The sequence below is a fragment of the Falco peregrinus genome, chromosome 2, assembly GCF_023634155.1.
Source record: "Falco peregrinus isolate bFalPer1 chromosome 2, bFalPer1.pri, whole genome shotgun sequence".
In the NCBI taxonomy this organism is placed as follows: Eukaryota; Metazoa; Chordata; class Aves; order Falconiformes; family Falconidae; genus Falco; species Falco peregrinus.
In genome coordinates, this window is record NC_073722.1 from 127037573 (window position 1) to 127054914 (window position 17342).

The window sequence follows — 17342 nt, forward strand, 5'->3', positions numbered from 1 at the left end:
AGCTCATATTGCTGCTGCAAGTCACTTGTGATCCAGCTGTGGCTTAAGACAAGAGACAAATGGAGACAGACACGGGTTACAGCAGGATTGCTTACGGTGGAAAGCAGTGGCTACAGCACTCCAGCAGCTCACAGTCAGCGTTTTGTAGGCCAGGCATAACTTTACGGAATGATTCGCACCAGAACAGTACAAATTCTGTGGATGTTAAGATAAAATGTGCCTACCTTCAGGTTTGTCACCATCTTGTAACCTCGATGTCTCTTTCATGAATATCGCTCCCATGTTCCTTAAAATGACCTCTGGTGCTAAAGGTAGAAGACCTGCATTCATTTGGGGTGCAAGCTGCACAATTAACATCACAACAGCCAGGAAATGCAGCAAGAACCAAGGAGATCCAGGTGAATGTGCTCTCACCCTGAGGTCTTGCCCTTCTTGACTCTCTGTGATGTTAATCCTTCACCTCTAGCAGAAGTTTTCCAGACTTTAGCAGCAGTGTGTCCCTGTCTGTATTGCCACACGTCCTGCGAAACAGGGGGGCTGCATTACAAGGCAAAGCTGTGGCTGCTGTTGGACTCTGACCCATCCTGTGTGGGGACACTGCTTTGCTGCCCCTGTGTAGACTCAGCATTCCATCAGTGATGCTCTGCTGCACCTAAACACAGCTGAGATGACACTCATAATTTTTCACTTTAAGCCCTAGCAGGATGCCCCTTTTGATCCCCCTGCAACACCCCCCATTGCAGCACTGGGCTGCAGCGTACCACGCTGGCTACGTGGGGTCAGTGAGGAAAAGTTTATTCGGTACTTGCATTCTGGCAGTCAGTCAGGCATTGCACTGAACTCCACAGTCATGGAAGAAGAACAGTTTTACAGTTTATAGCCCACTGTGTTCTTGCTTATGCTGAAACTTGCTGCATCACCTCCTGCCTGACCAAGGGACCAATGCACTCATGAGCAGAAAGCAAGGGGATGCTCCCTGTCAAGACATGCTTGAGGACGACTGCTTGCAAGGTCCTGGTGCCATGGGCTGGATGGTCATGACACCCCCAGCTGCCCTGTGGCCCATCGGTGGTGCCTAGACTCCGAGCAGCTGGCCCTGCTGCTGGGCTTTCGCTTCCCATGAGAAACAGCAGCACTCCAGAGAGCCCTCAGCACCGGGAGGTGGCATCAGCTGAGGGCAACGGTTCCCGGAATGAAGAGTGGGCAGGAGTGGTGCACCAGAGGGACTGCTACCATCTGTGTGAGTGTTGAATTTGAACGCGCAGGTCTCCGGCCTCTGTGGATGCCCAGGCCCTTCAGGTGCTGCCAGCAGGCTCATTTCCCAGCATCACACAGGTGTGCTGCCAAAGCACTTAAATTCTCTTTTCACTTTAGAAACATGTAAGCAGGTTATCAGGTGGAAGGTCATGAATTAGAAACCACCACTTCTTGCACCCCATCACCTCAGCAGTTATGGTACTCCTTCGAGATCCTGACACAGTTTAAGGTTTGTTCTGACAGGAGACCCATAACCACAGACATCTGCTGGTGAATGGCGTGGCAGCTCTGCAATTCAGATGAACACTGAGAAGCCCTGTACATGCCCATGCATCAGACCAGTGCCTCCTAAAGGGTAAGTCACAGCATCTTACAAAGCAAGACATTGATTGGCGCAGAAGAAACCACGGCTACAGAACTGGCCAGATGTTTAGCCTGGGTTCCATGCAGGAGGTGCACTGCCAGCAGGACACAGTAGCAGGGGCTAGTGTGGGGAACAAGAGCCTCATCATCTGCTGCATGGCTGCAGCAGGCACTGCAGAACTGAGGCAGCAGCAATGCTGTCCCACTGCTGCTACCATCCTCTTGCTATGTTTTCACAGTACTAATGCTGATTCCAGTTGCTTGTCCAAGGAACCTGTCCCCATGAGCAGCCTCCACAGACACCTTTCCTCAGAGCAGCCATCTCGCCAGCGTGGGTGGCACTTTCCCCTTGCCACTGCCCCCAGTCCAGCTTGGGGCTCCAGGTGGTGGGACCAGCAGAATGGAATTGTCCACAGACTTCACTGTGTCATGGCTGGGTTTGGTGTGCATTACTCAATCAGATTGGTGGTCCTCCTGCACGAGGGCTAATGTGCGGGGCAGCAGGGCGAGAGCCAGTGTCTCTCAGGCGCTGTGTCAGCAGTGATCCCCACAGTGAGCAGAGACCCAGCACCTGCCCTCTGGCTCAGGGCTGAAACTGCTGGCATGGCCCAATGCCCGTGCCTGGGCCGGTAGCCGTGCAGCGCAGGTCCGTACATCCTGCTGCCAGCTGCTGACTTCCTGGTTGCATTTTAATTCTAGCTCAACCATTCGATGCATTTGGAGACAATTTTTCCCTCTCAGAGGGAAAGCATCACATCTCGTCATAAGATCTGAGAGTACAAACACACAGTACTGAATTCTTCCAGTCTTGCCCTTTTGGCCGCTGCCTTCCACACTGCAGATGTCACTGGGGATAAACTGACAAGTGCCAGTTTTACAGAGGCTTGGGAAAATTGTATTTATTGCACAAGTACAAGGAGTATAGAACTGGAAATTATTTCCTCGGTTACAGATTCCAGTTTCCAGCCATGACTTGCAACCACATTGTATAATTTTTCTAATAAATTAGCCAAGTTCCTCCTTTAAAATATTTCTGAGACCTCTCCCTGTTACCTGTTATAAAAGGCCATCGCAGAGGCATACTAATCTAGAAGAACGATCCCTGACTCCCAGGGACTTTCTCCTGTACTTCCAAGGAAAAGATCCCCTCCAAACATTCCTTGCCTTTTAGAAATTAACCTTTGAATGAATGTTTTAGATATACAGGTAACCAGCTCTGCAAAAAGTATTCCAAATTCAAAACTGGTATTTATACTGTACTGTTTCCTAGCAGCAATGCATCACTGGGCACAGCCTGGGGGACTTGCCACATCTACAGGTGCATCGTCGCGTGTGTCACCATCCCATGAACAACCGGTAGGCACAGCAGTTCCCCTTGGCAGTCCCAACCGATCAACTAGCGTGTGGCAGAAATTCCAGCACCTGCACAAGTACCGGCGCTTTGACTGACTCCATGTGACTCCAGCCCTCAAAGGAATCCCAGCTTCCTGTACGCCTTTCCAAACATCATCTGTACCAAAAAAGCCTCTCAACCTAGTGCCATGAAAAATTTAATCAGAGCAATTTTACTTTTATATCTGTCATCAAAACATAAAGGGTATCAGTAATCCCTAGACTGATCATAGGACAACTCCACTGATAATTTTCCTGCATTTCAGTTCTCCTGGGAGCACTGCTCCTTTTCTCTTTAGCTACTTTTTTTACCTTAAATGTGTACTAAACCCACGCAGCACAGCAGGATGGCTCATTTCCTCTGTGGTACGGCTCAACTCTTTGCTAAAATCCACAAAAAGTAACCAAATGGTTGCGGTTTTGTTCACTTTTGCATTTACTCACCTAAGACAATGGATCTTACAAATGGCACCACCGTTTTAACCTGGCAAGACCTATCTTGAAAGCGCAGGGAAGTTTTCTAAAACGAGGCCCTCATTTTCTGTGGCCTACACACTGTGTAACCAGTTATACAAGTGCAAGCAAATGCGAAAGTGGGTATCCAGAACGTGTGCTGAACGGCTGTACATCACGCTCCTTGTGCAGGTTTGTCTACACAGCTGCAAGATGCTGCAGTGCACAGCTTCTCTGCAACTGCCTGCGTGCCTTCCCCCCGAAGAGCTGTCCCTCGCTCTCTCCAGCTTCAGTCACACATTCCTGGTCCCTCCTTTCTCCTCCCCTGACCATCCAAGGGGATTCTCCATGCTTTGAGTGGGTGTGTTCGCGAATGACTAGAAGAATAGAAATATGTTGGTGCTTGTCTTGTGTTCTCTTGCCTTTCATGTTCCAAATGCTCCCCATCTTAAGGCAGCCCACACGGTCCGATCAAATGTTCCCCTCACTAGAGCAGAGGCCTTTGCTGCAGAAACAGATCTCCCTGCATCTTAAAATGCAATGTCCTGGAATACCTAGCAAATCACAGTCAAGCTAAAAATGCTGTGCAAGTACGCAGACATCAGATGCTGGGTGAAAAATCTCTGTACTTAGACCTCATATTACAACCTCTTCATCAGAGAAACAATGACAAAGCATACTGCAAGGGGAACACAGAAGTCTAATTAATACAAAATGTCAGTACCACCCTCAGCCCTCTCCCAGGCACAAGTGATCATAAGGACAACCCATCCATATGAGCAGCATATACAACTTTACAAAGACGTAAGTATGGTTCTCTGGTCAGCCCTTATAAATAGCGTTTTACATATTAAAATAAATATGTCCACATTGCCAAAGTAGCAAGAGGTTTCTTCGTTATTTAAAAAAAATACGTTACAAAACAACATCATTTATATTTCTTGCTTAGTTTAGAAAAAGTAATAAAAAAGTCATTATTTTATAAAATAATACGAAAGTAAATTGAGTACAAGAGTGTCCATCCCTAGCATGTGTCCTGGGTTTGTATGTTCTGACTCATCATGAGATGCTGGCCTCCAGGAAGTCATGTAATCATCCCTTCACTTCTAGTTGGACAAAAGAAATCCAGTGCTTGCTTTTTTCATCACTTGTATCAAGTCTGTGATGTAAAATTCATGGCAAGGGAAGAAGTCCTAGATCTGGGGAAGGTTCTCATTGCTGCTATTTATGGCTTTGCTACTCCCTGTATCAGATTGCCTTGTGTAACGCAGGAAGAGGATGTGAATGGCCAAAACTGAGCCCTGGAGTTTGGAGGTAACGAGTTCCAGTCAAATATTGTAACCAAGAACTTGCCTTTTTTTTTTTCTTGACACATCCTAAGTGTGCAAGAGTGTGGGAGCACGTGGGTATGTACAGGTTTGAGCATGCATGGGTGTGAGCTTGCATCTGCCTGCATGAGCGTAAGGAAGAAGATTAGAAAGTGTGGGAGAAGGGCTTAGAGTCTCCTCCTGAGCTAATCTCTCTGCCCCTCTGAAGGCCCCTTCCTAGTTACCACTGCTAAGCATCCCCAGGAGTTTACTGGGCTCCAGGCCCTGTTGCTGTGCCATCTTCTGAACATCAAAACCCATGTGCATGAGGAACTGAATCACATTCATCTCCTGTCCTGTGAACTGGTCCCTGATAGTGGGGCACGAGGGGTTGCAGTGAGGCCACGGACAGCTGTCAATCAGATGAATTGGGCAGCCTTTCAGAGGTGCCTTCCCATTTTTGTTGCTCTCATGTAGGCTCCGATCCCAACAGTGCAGGGCCCGGGGTAATGATGTCCCCTTCACCTGGATGTCTGTCCAGTGACTGAAAAGACAAACCGTACAGATTGTATCAGAGGGGTCAGGCTGCCACAGCTGGTTAATTCCCGTACTGTTTTCCCTGTTGGTCTTTCATAGAATCTGCAAAAGCACTCACTTGCGTGTAATGATCTCATGAGACAAACAGGCAGGAGCAAAGCTAGCACTAAAGGAAAAAAGGAAACATGGATTAGGTCTTCGAAGGACAAAGTAACTCCTACTAAACAGAACCTTCTGCACTAGGTAGAGGGTGGAATTTCTGCTGCCGCTTGCAAGATTTTTAGAAACAGCGATGACTACCGTGATATAAAACTCGACTGGACCAGAAACCACCCAGAAGAAAAGGGGTTCCACCCTGCCTAACACTGCACATTTGCAACAAGAGACTCCTGAATGCCTGCTCTTGCATGGAGGAAGTAAGGCGCATTAATGGTTCCTCCTCTTGTCTCATCAACTCTCTGCATGTTTTATGATCAGTGCTTTTCAAAACATCCCTGTGAGGTTAATGGCTATACAATGGCAAGGAGTCTCAGACCTCACCTTGGAGGCAGGAAGGAAAAAAATCCACATTCCTATTGATAACAAAGGCTAGCTGATAAATTACTTTGCACTTATCCAGAAATGAAAAAGGCAAGATTCTTAATGCAGACGAACTAACAGTTACCAAATTTACCACACTTGTTTCTGCAGAGGGATCTGTGAAATGCTACCAGGATGCTGGGTAAGAATGTCTCTTATAAATAAATGTGCCAGGTTTTCCCCACTAAAATACTTACGTCACATCCTTCAAGGTGCTTCTCAGCTCCCTACCCAGATTCTGGATGTAGAGCCACTGCCCCTCCTGAACAGGCTGGCCAGTGAGGTGTACATTGTCTACAGTAAGCTGGGCCTCATCAAAGAGCCACTGGACAACAAAGACTGGACCTAGAAGACAAAACATTTGGAAAAGGGATTGCTCTAAGTTAGCTGAGCATACAGAAGAAACCCTAGAAACCATTTTATCTCTCTCCTCTGATACTTACATCGAAGAGTGGGGTAAATCTTATATCCAAAAAAGCAATTCCACTCCTCTCCCTCTTTAAACTGCAGCTTACAGCGTTCAGGAACAATACCATTCCAATACCTAGAAGATAAAGCACTAACAGAATGAAAGGCACAGCACAATCTTAATGACAGCCTTTCCATATTCCAGTCTATTCCTGTTCTGATCATAGTTCCAACCTATTGACACCAGAGTTCTTTCTTGGCTACATTGTCCCATCAACACATTTTAGAGCATCTACATTTGCACACATTCTTTTGCACGTCTACATTTTAAGTTACTGTCTTTTCCAATAAAATCATTGAAAAACAAGTGATGTAGATGACAAATAGTCTTCTAAGTATCAAAATGAAGGAAGACAAAGGAGGAGGAGATCTCCCACACTCTAACCCCTTTATGAAAGTGTACTTTGGAGCATCTGATTGTACCTTATTCCTCTTCTGATGGCTTCTGTTGGAGCACATGTTATGGTATCAATACAGTCAGTTCTGCGATACTGTTTATTATCCAGGAACCATCCAGAGTCTGCCAAGCCTCGAACCTGAATCCCTTGATAACCCATCTCCTCCAGCTGCTCTGCCACTCGATCCACATTGAGGAGCACTCCCGTCCCTCCAGCACTGCAAGAGCAATGTTAATACTGCAGTCGGCAAGCACACACAGCTGTTAAATGCCTGGCTAGCACACACATCCCCTCACAGCAGCGACACCCTATAAACAACCTCATCTATCCACAGGACAATCCACTACTGCCTTGGTAGTCACTGAGTTATTTCCTTGCTTTACAAAATGCTCAGCGATAAAGCCAGTGCTGAGTAACAGTGTGATACTTCAGACACCAAATCCTATTCTCACTCTTTCCTCTGGGAGCTATGTATGTTTTATACCATTTGCAAGCGATTTGGCTGCTCAAAACCTGAAAGAATCTGAAGTGAGACAAATCGACCCTTTGCAACTTCTGTATTACACCCCTGTGTAACACATGCTGAGCGTACCATAACCTTGCACAACATAGCACAATTCGGAACAACTGCACCAGGTGAGTCCGATTTTTTAATTCAGATGTCCCGAATCTATTCTCAAGAGGCATGCAACAGAAGCCAGCGTTTTTGATGCAGGGAAGAATGAACACACTCCCTCGCTCTAGCAAAGCTTTTACCTTGTTATTTTCTCCTAAGTGTACCTGGACCAAAAGTCGAGGAATTAATATTGTATCATCCCCTGTTGTACCACTTAAAGGAGAAAACTGTAAAGAGATACAAGGTTTGTGGTGTTAGTTTTACTGTACCCCTAGGAGAGATTTTTCAGGAGCTGCTGACACCTCCTCCCTAACAGCCCTCTCCTGTGGAAATCTTCTGTCTTCACCACAGGAAATTTTGTATATACCTACCTGCTCCCTGCTAGCAGCAACACTTTTGCAGTGCCAAGACCTTTTCCCACCAGCTCCTTTATAACCTCCTGAATGATCAGTGCTCCCATGAAGGCATATTCATCTGGAAGAGATAGCTCAGTATCAACAAAACTGTTTCCTGTACAGGCTAAGATTTTTGCTTCCTCTCCACAAATGCTTGTGAACCTTATGAAGGGTTTATGAACCTAAAACCAGACCCATTCTCTCTATCTGTATCAGGTACTTCTAATAAGAGATACAGTGCCTCGTATAAAAGGAGCTTCCCTGAGAGGAAGTGAACATGGAGTGAACAGAACACACAGAAACACAAGCACACCTTCCCACAACAGTGCTTAAGAACTGGTAAACTTAGAGAAGGAAAACAAGGCGGCAGGTGCTGAGACCCTTTCTCTATACATAAGGAATAAACACACCTTCTCACCACCTGGAATCTCAGTTCCAGCTTACTGCAGCCCTTTTTTTGCCAATTCATAAAGCCAATTCAGAGAAGCAATGTTTCACAAAACATTACACCTATGCAGACCGCGACTTCCTCAGCATCACCGAAAGGCAGCCACATTTGCTGAAGTGTAACTGCTTCATAGGAATGATCATAAGCAGCTGTGATGAAGTAAAAAGGTCCCGTACTGCGACAAAACATGTATCTGTAGCATCTGTGAGCGGTCAGTTCCCAGTATAAGAGTTAGTGAAAAGAGACATCAAGTGGCACAACGCCTGGTGTAAGGCCAGAACTCACAGAGCAGCTCAAAGAAAAGTGTTAGCCTTGGGCCTCTTCAGTGCCACATCACACAGCATCTTAGGCCAAATTCTTTTGTTTACAGCAGCGTGTTATCAACAGTAATTCCATGCCGGTCAAAAAGAACTCTTCCTAAACAGACAGGAGGAAAACTAAGCCTCCAGCATTTCCATAGATATTACTGCACACAGACACCAATCCTGCTTAAGTAGGGAAACCCAAGGAAGTACACACTCATCTGCATGAAATCCAGCTCTATCTGGAAGAGGACTCCTTTAAGCAGACTCCCAGAGTTCCGTCATCATGAAAATGACAGCCAGTGGCAATGCATGTATTAAGACGAACTATTTTTTGCTTCCCAAAGAAACCTGCAGACAGCTTTTGCCTGACACATGACGGCTCCTTTCAGAGGCCAAATGTCCTCCCGACAGAAGTCTGAAACTGAATGCACTGCACTTGCCTCTCAGAGCAGCAAAGCCTAAGTCGCATGCAACAAACCATGGTTCCTCAGCTACACCATTTAATTTGCTGTGTGCGGGAACCTGAAGATTCATCTAAAAGGAATTCTGTTCCTCTAATCCTTGCATACTGCATCAGTGTAACATCTCTGCAAGCAGTGGCTCTGAACTATGTCAAAACAGCCTGAGCTGAAAAGATCAGGATGTTTTATCTGGAAGTAGCTTGATATTCTTTCCTGCCCTTCAGCAAGAAAAAGCCTGTTGTTGGTTCACGTAATTTCACAGAAGTCTGGCCATATCCTTTAATGTGTGATGTCTGGGGCAGCAACAACCCATCAGCAACACTCACTTTTCTCAGACTTGGAAGAGGCACCACTCCAAACATCACTTGAGCAATAAGGGATGAATCTGTAAAAGAGAGCTGTGTGAGTACTGATGTTCCTTTGACATGCCAGGAGGGGTGAGTATAGGGTCAAGTAACTGGAAGAAAATTAAACCATGGGGAAGGGAAAAGGGAAGGGTTTCTTGTCCAGTCAGACAACTTACCTTCTCACACACCAACTGACAACTATAACTGTCTTGATTTTTCTCCTGAACACTGGTAGTTTTACTGAGTTAAATCAATAAATAATGTGGGTTTTATCAATGTAACTAAAGCACTGACCCCAGTGGACAGAACGATGGGCCGAGATTTTGCTCTTAGCTGTCCCATTGATATGTGGACAGCCTGCCACAGGGAAACTCTCTGTGCTTCAGTTTTTCACATGAAAAATGAGAAGACCTTGTCAATGCAGTGTAAATGCTGACTGCAACCTCTGGAGGTTTTTGCAGAAATTAAGTTACCTTCCCATTTTTGTCTCCGGCTTGCAGAAGGCAAATTCACACCCTTTGCTTCTGCTTTTCCCTCCTATATAAATCCATATATAAACTGATGTCTTTCTCATTTCTCTTCCTTGAACTAGAAAGCTGCTCTGCATTCCTCTACAACTGGCAAATGTGTAACATACTATCAGCCCACCATTCCCAACAGTATTTGCCGCTTCAGCTGAGAAGGCTCTCTACAGTATCCCCCGTTTTACTTCGTTAGATCAGCCCACCATTCCCAACAGTATTTGCCGCTTCAGCTGAGAAGGCTCTCTACAGTATCCCCCGTTTTACTTCGTTAGATCACCCCACAACTCCAAGGAGACTGGACTTAAGTTTCTCCAGGCCTTGCCAGCACTACCTGTTAGAGAGCTGAACTAGGACAAATGAGGAAACACACAATTTCCTCCCGCAAATGTCAGCCTTAATCAGTCTTTGCAGCATTCCTGCTAGCCTGAAAGACAGGAGATGCTGTTTAGGTATAAACCTGTTTCCCTTCGTTGCCCCTCCTTACACCATGTTTGCATTCCACCAATGGGGATTTTCTTCTGGCTGTGACGACAGGATCCCAGTTCCTGCAGATGGGCACAAAGAAACAAGAAATGTACAGATGACAAGTCTAGGACTTCAGAGAAACCGTTATGAGCCTCATGCAGGATCTGACCACACAGAAAACCAACATCCACGATGAAAAAACATTGGTAAGGGAAGCGGAAGGAGTATTTCTAAATTTGCCCTCAGGCAGATGTGACTTTCAGAATTTCATTCATGCTAGAGATGAAGCCTGTGTAGAAGTCTCTTGTAGTACAGAAAAGAACCTGTGACACATACTTAAAATTAAGCACTTCCCAAAAAACCAAATCCTAGCAGGTAAATTCCAAAATACACATTTATAAGGACCGAATGTATGCTTTTACACAGAGAAGCGCTGTGGTTGGTTAAGCAATGCATTTGTAAATGGGGAAAAGGTGGAACCAGGCAGCTCCAGGTAAAAGCCTAGACAGTTAATGCCATTTCTCCCTGTGCACGCAAGGTCAGTCCCACTCCAGGCAAACACACCCACAGCAGTGCAGCATGTGATAAAGTGTCTCAGTCCTGACAAGGTGATTAAGAGGCCCAAAACGGATCAAGAGAAACACAAAGTCTCTTTCAAAACCAAAAAACCTAAACCACAACTCTGAAGATCCAGCCGGTTTGCGAGTACACGCATGCATTCAATAGAGAGCTGGTGCTGCTGCCAGCAGGAGCCGCACACCCGGCCCCACCTGTGCATCTTTGCTTTCCTGGCCTGCTTAGGGCACGCAGCAGCAGAGCAGGAGCAGGAGCTGCAGCCCCACCGCACCCACGAGGTTGTGCCAGTGGCCGCAGGGCAGCAACCGCGTGCCTGCGAGGGTGCAGGTGCCGCGGGCAGCGGCCCTGGCCTGGCTGGCTCCGCTGCCGTCGGGGCGACTCACCCACTCGTGTGGCGGGCCACTCCCTGGAGCTCATGAGCCTCCGCATGGTGTCGTAGCGGGTGTCGCAGTTCTCCCTGTTGAAGCAGTACCACCCTCCTGGCGGGGGGGAGCGCGGTCAGCCGCGCCGCCCGCCGCCCGCAGCCCCCGCGGGGCCGCTGTGCGGCGGGGCGGGCGGGGGGCGCCTCCCGTCGCAGGGGCTCACCTTCCAGGAACAGCAGCCACCGCCGGCTGCCCTTGGACTCCTTGAGGTAGTAGCTGCGGACAGACAAACAGGCGGCAGCGCGGCGTTAACGGGGCCGTGCCGTGCCGGGGCAGAGCGCAGGGCCGGAGGCGGAACGGGCGGCGGCGCTCGCTCCCGCCCAGCCCAGCCCAGCCCGGCCGGGCCGAGCGCGGGGCCGCCGCCGCCGCCGCCCGGGAGGCCTCGCTGCACCTGTCGCCGCCGCGCCGCGCGCCGCCGCGCGGTGGCGCCGCAGCCCTCGGGGCCGGGCCGGGGCGGCGGAGCCGGGGAGCGGCGGCGGAGCCGGGGAGCGGCGGCGGGGCGCGGGGACTCACCCGGCCGGGCTGCCGTCGTTGCAGGTGACCGAGGCGTTGTGCAGGAGGTGCAGACGCAGGTCGTGCGGCAGCGCCTGGGCCGAGCAGGGGTACAGCGACTGCGCCAGGCTCTTGACCTGCGCCATGAAGCTGTCCATGTTGCCCTCCACGGCGGTGAAGTCCAGCGGAAAGCTCTCGCCCGCCGCCGCCTCGCCGCGCTCGCGGGCCGCCGGGCCCCGCCGCCGCCAGCCCTTCCTGCCCTCGCCGCCGGGTCCGGCGTGCAGCAGCCCCAGCAGCAGCAGAAGGTGCACGGCCGCCGTGCCCATCGCCGCCCGCCGCCACCCGCCGCTCGCTGCGGTGGCAGCCAGCCCCCGGCGGCGGGCAGCGCCGCCCGTGCTCCGCCGCGCCCCGCCGCGCCGCCCGCGGGGCCGGGGGTCGGCGGTGGGCGGCGAGGACAGCGCCGGCGGCGCGGGCTCGGCGGTGCGGCTGCCGGCGCAGGAGCCCGCCGCCCGCTCCCAGGCGGCGAGCATGACAGAGGGGCACGGAGTGCGCGTGGAGCGCGCCGGGGGCGCCGCCAGCCCGGGCGCCGCGTGGGGCAGCAGCCGGCCAGCCCCCGCCCTGCCCTCCGCCCCCTCGGAGCGAGGCGGAGGGAGCGGGGGGTCTGCGCCGCGCCGCACCGGCACGGCGGGCCGCTCCGTCGGGGTGCGCCGCACGCCCCCAGCCGCCGGCGCCGCCATCGCCGCCCCTGCCGGCGCCGGGGCCGCGGCCGATGGCGCCCGCCAGCTTCGCCCGCAGCGCGGCGGGGACGCGGAGTGGCCTCTCGCCGGGGCCGGCGGCGGGGTCCAGGCCGCGCGGGCGCGACGACTCGCACGTGGCAGCCCCCGCGCCGCCGCCTCCCCCCCGCGCGCCATCGCCACCCCTCGCGCGCCGGCGCCCCCCCCCGCGCGCCGGCGCCCCCAGTCCCTGTCCCCCCCATCCTCCCCCCTGCCCCGTCCCCGACGGCGGCTCCTCCCCGGCTCCACGTGGGCGGTGCCGCCCGCCCCACTCGCGGGCCGTGCCACCCCAGGGCAGCACTCGGTCCCGCGACCCCCGGCCCCGCTCGGTGCGCCTGCGCCCCCCCCCCCCCCTCGGGCCGCACCGAGCGGGGCCGGGATCGCGGGACCGGCCCGGGAGTGACGGAGGAGCCCCTCGGGGCGGGGCGGGAGGACTGCCCCGCCGTGCCGGGCCCCGGCCCGCGGGAGCCGTGGAAAGGCGGCAGGCAGTCGCTTGGGCCACGGCACCGGCGCCGGCCCGCCAAGCGCCCGAGGGTGAGCGGGGCGGGCGGGGGGACGCGGTGGCCCCCGTCTGCCCGTGGAGGCAACACCGGCAGCGGGGGACGGCGGGTGCGCCCCGGGCTCCGTTCCTGCCGGGAGCGGCGGCCCCTCGCCCCGCCCGCAGCCCCCCGGGGTCGCAGACTCCGCGCCTCGGGGTGCGCCGCAGCCCGCGAGGCTGACGCCCGGCAGCCCCCACCGAGTCCCCTGCGGTGGGACGTGCCCGCTGCCGGCGGGAAGAACGCCGGGGAAAGCGGTGTGAAGTCCCTGCTGCCACAGTGCCCATCGTCTGCGAGAGCGAGGAATGTCACAGAAATGCTTCCTTACCGCAGACCTCGGTGTTAAAAAACAAGGAAAACCAGAGAAAACGCCACGTTTTGAATAATTCCGTCTTCCTTTAGATACCAAAATAGACGGCTCACGCCCCTCGACAGCCCTCCAGAGAAGGAAACGGTCGATCTTTACTGGGGAATGTAACTGATCTGTGAACAGAAAAGGTGAAAACAGTATGATGTTAAAATAGTAAATGGAGAACGTTTTTTGTAGAGCAAGAGTTAAGGCTGCACAGCTGCTGCAACTACGTTTTGACCATAGCATGTACCTTTTTCAGTGTATCCTCAGCTCTGAATTTCCTATGTACACAGCTTGTGGTTTTGCCATTTGCTTGCCATGTTGGTTTGGGTTTTTTTTCCAATCTTTCAGCTACTCTTGTGTAGTCTTGATCTTAGCTCTGTCCTCAGATTTTTACTTCCAAATGTTTTATGTAAGTGCTGATAATACCAATAGTATCTTTAAGCTGGGAAAAGCCACTAAACTGAACATGCTCCTCCACACACACACTACATTCACCCCCTGATGTGTTTTTGGTCCTGGCACAATTTTGCACTGTCGTATCTCTTTCTGCACTGGCCTAAACATCCCTTCCTCGCTGATGGGGACAGGTATGAGCGCTTGATCACTAGGGCTGGTTACAGCAAGTCAGAGAGTGTGCCCGGCTGCTGGAGCAGAGGTGCAGCTGGAAACCAAGTAGTTTGCGCAAAGTCTGAATGGGTGAATCAGTAAGTCCGCAGGAGTGCTCTAGGATCCCTGGAACAGTCGGCATAAACAACTCTGGCTACAGCAAGAAAACAGGACAGGTAAGATTGCTGAACCCCACCCTACCTCAGCCAGAAGGCTGCTGTTCCTCGCTGACAGGCGTGTGCTCCTCCTGGCTGCTGCGCCCCTTCCCTTTGGGGAGGTCTGCGGTCACTGGACTCTGTAACACCTTGTACCAGCTGGTACTACCAGGTGATGCACTAAGGGGTGACCGAATGTGGCATGTTAAAGTTGCAGATCTTTGGGCCTTTGTCGAAAGAGGTGAAGCAAAGAAATTTAAATTTCTGCCTGTCTTGGCTTTACTGAGCCCCCTTCAGCTTTCTTACTTCTCCTGGTTCAGGTAATTGAGAAGGGTTCCTTTCAGAGCACTCCTACTTGTCATCCTTCCAAAGCCCAGCAAAATGTTTGCGTTACCTGTCACAAAGGGGTAAGGGGGCTGTTAAGCAGTAAGGCTGTGTGAGTTACAGCATGACAGACTGCTTTTTTACTTTTAGACGTTTAAATCTGGTACAGTTCAACTTTTTGTCATACTGAACTCGAGAGAACATCCAAGTGCATGCAGATTTTAAAGAATTTTGTAATACTGTCCTTCAGCCTGAGAAGTTCACTAAGTTTTCCTGTTTCGCTAAGAGCCACCGGATTGCATTGGTTTGGGCTCAGTGTGGAAGGAAGCTCAGAGAAAGCTGAGAAAGAATTGGACTCTAAATTCTTTCTGGACTTCAGGCCAGGCACTGAAGATTGGACATTTTTATTGGTAGGAGTAAGACACGTAGGAGGCTTTTTTAAGGACTGGGGATGATGTTAAAGGAGATGTTAAAGGAGGAGTTGTAATTTAATACCTTTTAAAATGAAATATCCCACATAATACGTTCCAGTATGTCCTAATGTGGTTCTGTATGTTGAAGTACATTGGACTATGCCATACAATAGTAAATGAGATGGTTCTGGAATTCCCTAGTGCTCTGCCAGGACCAAGGTGGCTCCAGGACTTTCCCTTTTGATGTTTCCCTCTCAGAAAACGAGAGGATTACACCCAGAGTTCTGTGCAAGGGCTTGTGCCACAGGTATGTCTTCCCTTTGTAGCTACCTCTCATGCCTGATTTAAGCAGCTCTGCAGCCCTGGCTGAGCTGAAGTTCCCTGGCTTGCTTCTGGGGTCTTGTGTTGATCAAATGGGTGTGTGTGCATGTGGTGTGAGTTACCTCACAGAAGAGCACTCACCAACAGATACAATCCTGCTTTTGCACAGTCGGCCTACCGCCATCTCTTCCAGCTTCACTGGTGTGTGGAGGTATAGGAACTCTGGTAGGGCGACAGAGCTTGTCTGTATCCTTTGTACCAACCTAACGTGTGCTGGGTGATGCTCTGGTAGGAACCACCCTCTTGAACGTCCCCAGGACTAGGCATGATCAGTAGCATGCACCGCTGGTACAGGTGGGAGGAAATACTGTTCAGAATTGTCGTTACTGTGATAAGCAACTATTGCTCTGTATGATATTTTGGAACTCGTTATAACATATTTCTAGATGTTCACAGTTAATTTCCTATCCATTTGAAAGAAAATTAAAAGGGTGTGTGGGGGGGGTTTCATGGTTTATCGAGAAGCAAATTTATGCATTATTCTCTGTGTGCGTGTGTTACAGAATGCGAATGTGTGTAATGCCAGGGATATGTATCTAAGTCAAAGCTCTAGCTGCCTAAAGGTGATTTTAGGGAAAGGTCATTCTACAGTTTGTTCACTGTAATCACTAATAAAATGCAATTTTTGAAAAGTTTTAGTATGGTGGGTGTTGTTTTGCTGAGGCTTATCTGGCAGATTTGTAGGCATCCTCTTGGTCCTGACAGTGTCAGAAATCAAATTGTTACGGGTATTTTCAGCTATTCCCTAATAAGTTCCTCTTTCTTTGTAGCACTTTAATGAACTCCAGGTTGTAGCTACCTCCCCCTTCTTTCTCTCCTGGTGCTTCTAATTTCAGATAAATATTTGAGATTAGAAGTGGCTCTGGCTATGAAATGTGACCCTTAACCTCCATGCAACTTTCTGATTATGACATACCATTAAAAACTAGATTCATCTCTCTAATCCTGCAACTTGGAAATGTTCAGCTTGAATTACATCAGTGTCTTTTTAACAGGAGCAGTATTTCTTTAAGGGATGTGTCACTTCCATATGCAAAATAGGAAACAGCTGCCTGCTTCAGACATCAAATAGGAGCTACCACCCATCCAGAAACAAGACCCATTTTTTGGGCTCCATGAAACCCAAAATCTATCTTTTGAAACTGAATGGCTGCTTCACCAGCTCAGCAGCTGAATAATCACTGGCATTAAGGTGGCCATTGTAACTGTTTCTTCTTCTTCATACATATTAATGAGTGGAAGGACAGGATATCTTAATTCTGTGTGAGATACTTGCAGAGCTTTGGATCTCTACCCTGTTTTAAAGACCAATAAGAACTTGCACACCATAGATACTTGTTGCACCCTTTTGTAGGCAAGTGTGTCAACTTTTGGAACAATCTTGCCCTTGAGTCCTCATGCCTCTTCACATATTTGACAGCAAAAGACGATTAAAAAGATAGGGAATTGTAAGAGGTATGTTTCTAGACTTGTGAATATTACAGAGATGGTAACAGAGACTAATTAGTGATTGTTTCTTAATAAGAGCTGGAGAACACCAAAGAAGAAGTTCTAAACCAAACAAAATTAAGTACTTTTATCATACAACACAATTTAACTGTGGCATCCATTGCCCCATGATCCTGCAGATGTCAAAAGCTCAGATAGGCTCAAAACATGTAAGAAAGATCCAGCAGATACGATTAGATGTAAAAACACCACCTCTGACTTGTCAAGTCTAGATGAAGATTGCTGAAAACTGGAAGTCAATACCGGCAAAAATATAATCACAGTCTCCTGCTCTACTGCTGTTCCCAGTTGCCATCAGAGGTAGTGTTCTGATTACCTAAGTGTGAGCCAGTGCAGCCGTTTTTATTAAAAAGCTGTCCTAAGATGTGGGCCTCTCTCCTAGTAAAGAGCATCCTCGAGAGGACAGTAATTCATAACCTCCTTGTGCAATGCTGAATGTCAGAGTATGAACAAAGTTCACTACATAAGCTGAGAACTGAAAAGCA

General features: G+C 50.0%; 1 protein-coding gene across 1 annotated transcript; it reads right to left on the reverse strand.

The window, feature by feature from the left end:
• Positions 1-4071: 4071 nt before the first annotated feature.
• On the reverse strand, positions 4072-12653 carry NOTUM (notum, palmitoleoyl-protein carboxylesterase). The gene is made up of 11 exons (XM_055797467.1): positions 11827-12653; positions 11477-11529; positions 11275-11370; positions 10335-10395; positions 9306-9364; positions 7742-7844; positions 6780-6971; positions 6332-6432; positions 6086-6233; positions 5428-5475; positions 4072-5316 (listed from the first exon to the last, which is right to left on the reverse strand). Exons 1-11 carry the CDS (start codon positions 12540-12542, stop codon positions 5010-5012), a joined length of 1884 nt encoding a protein of 627 aa, XP_055653442.1. The 5' UTR covers positions 12543-12653; the 3' UTR covers positions 4072-5009.
• Positions 12654-17342: the final 4689 nt, after the last annotated feature.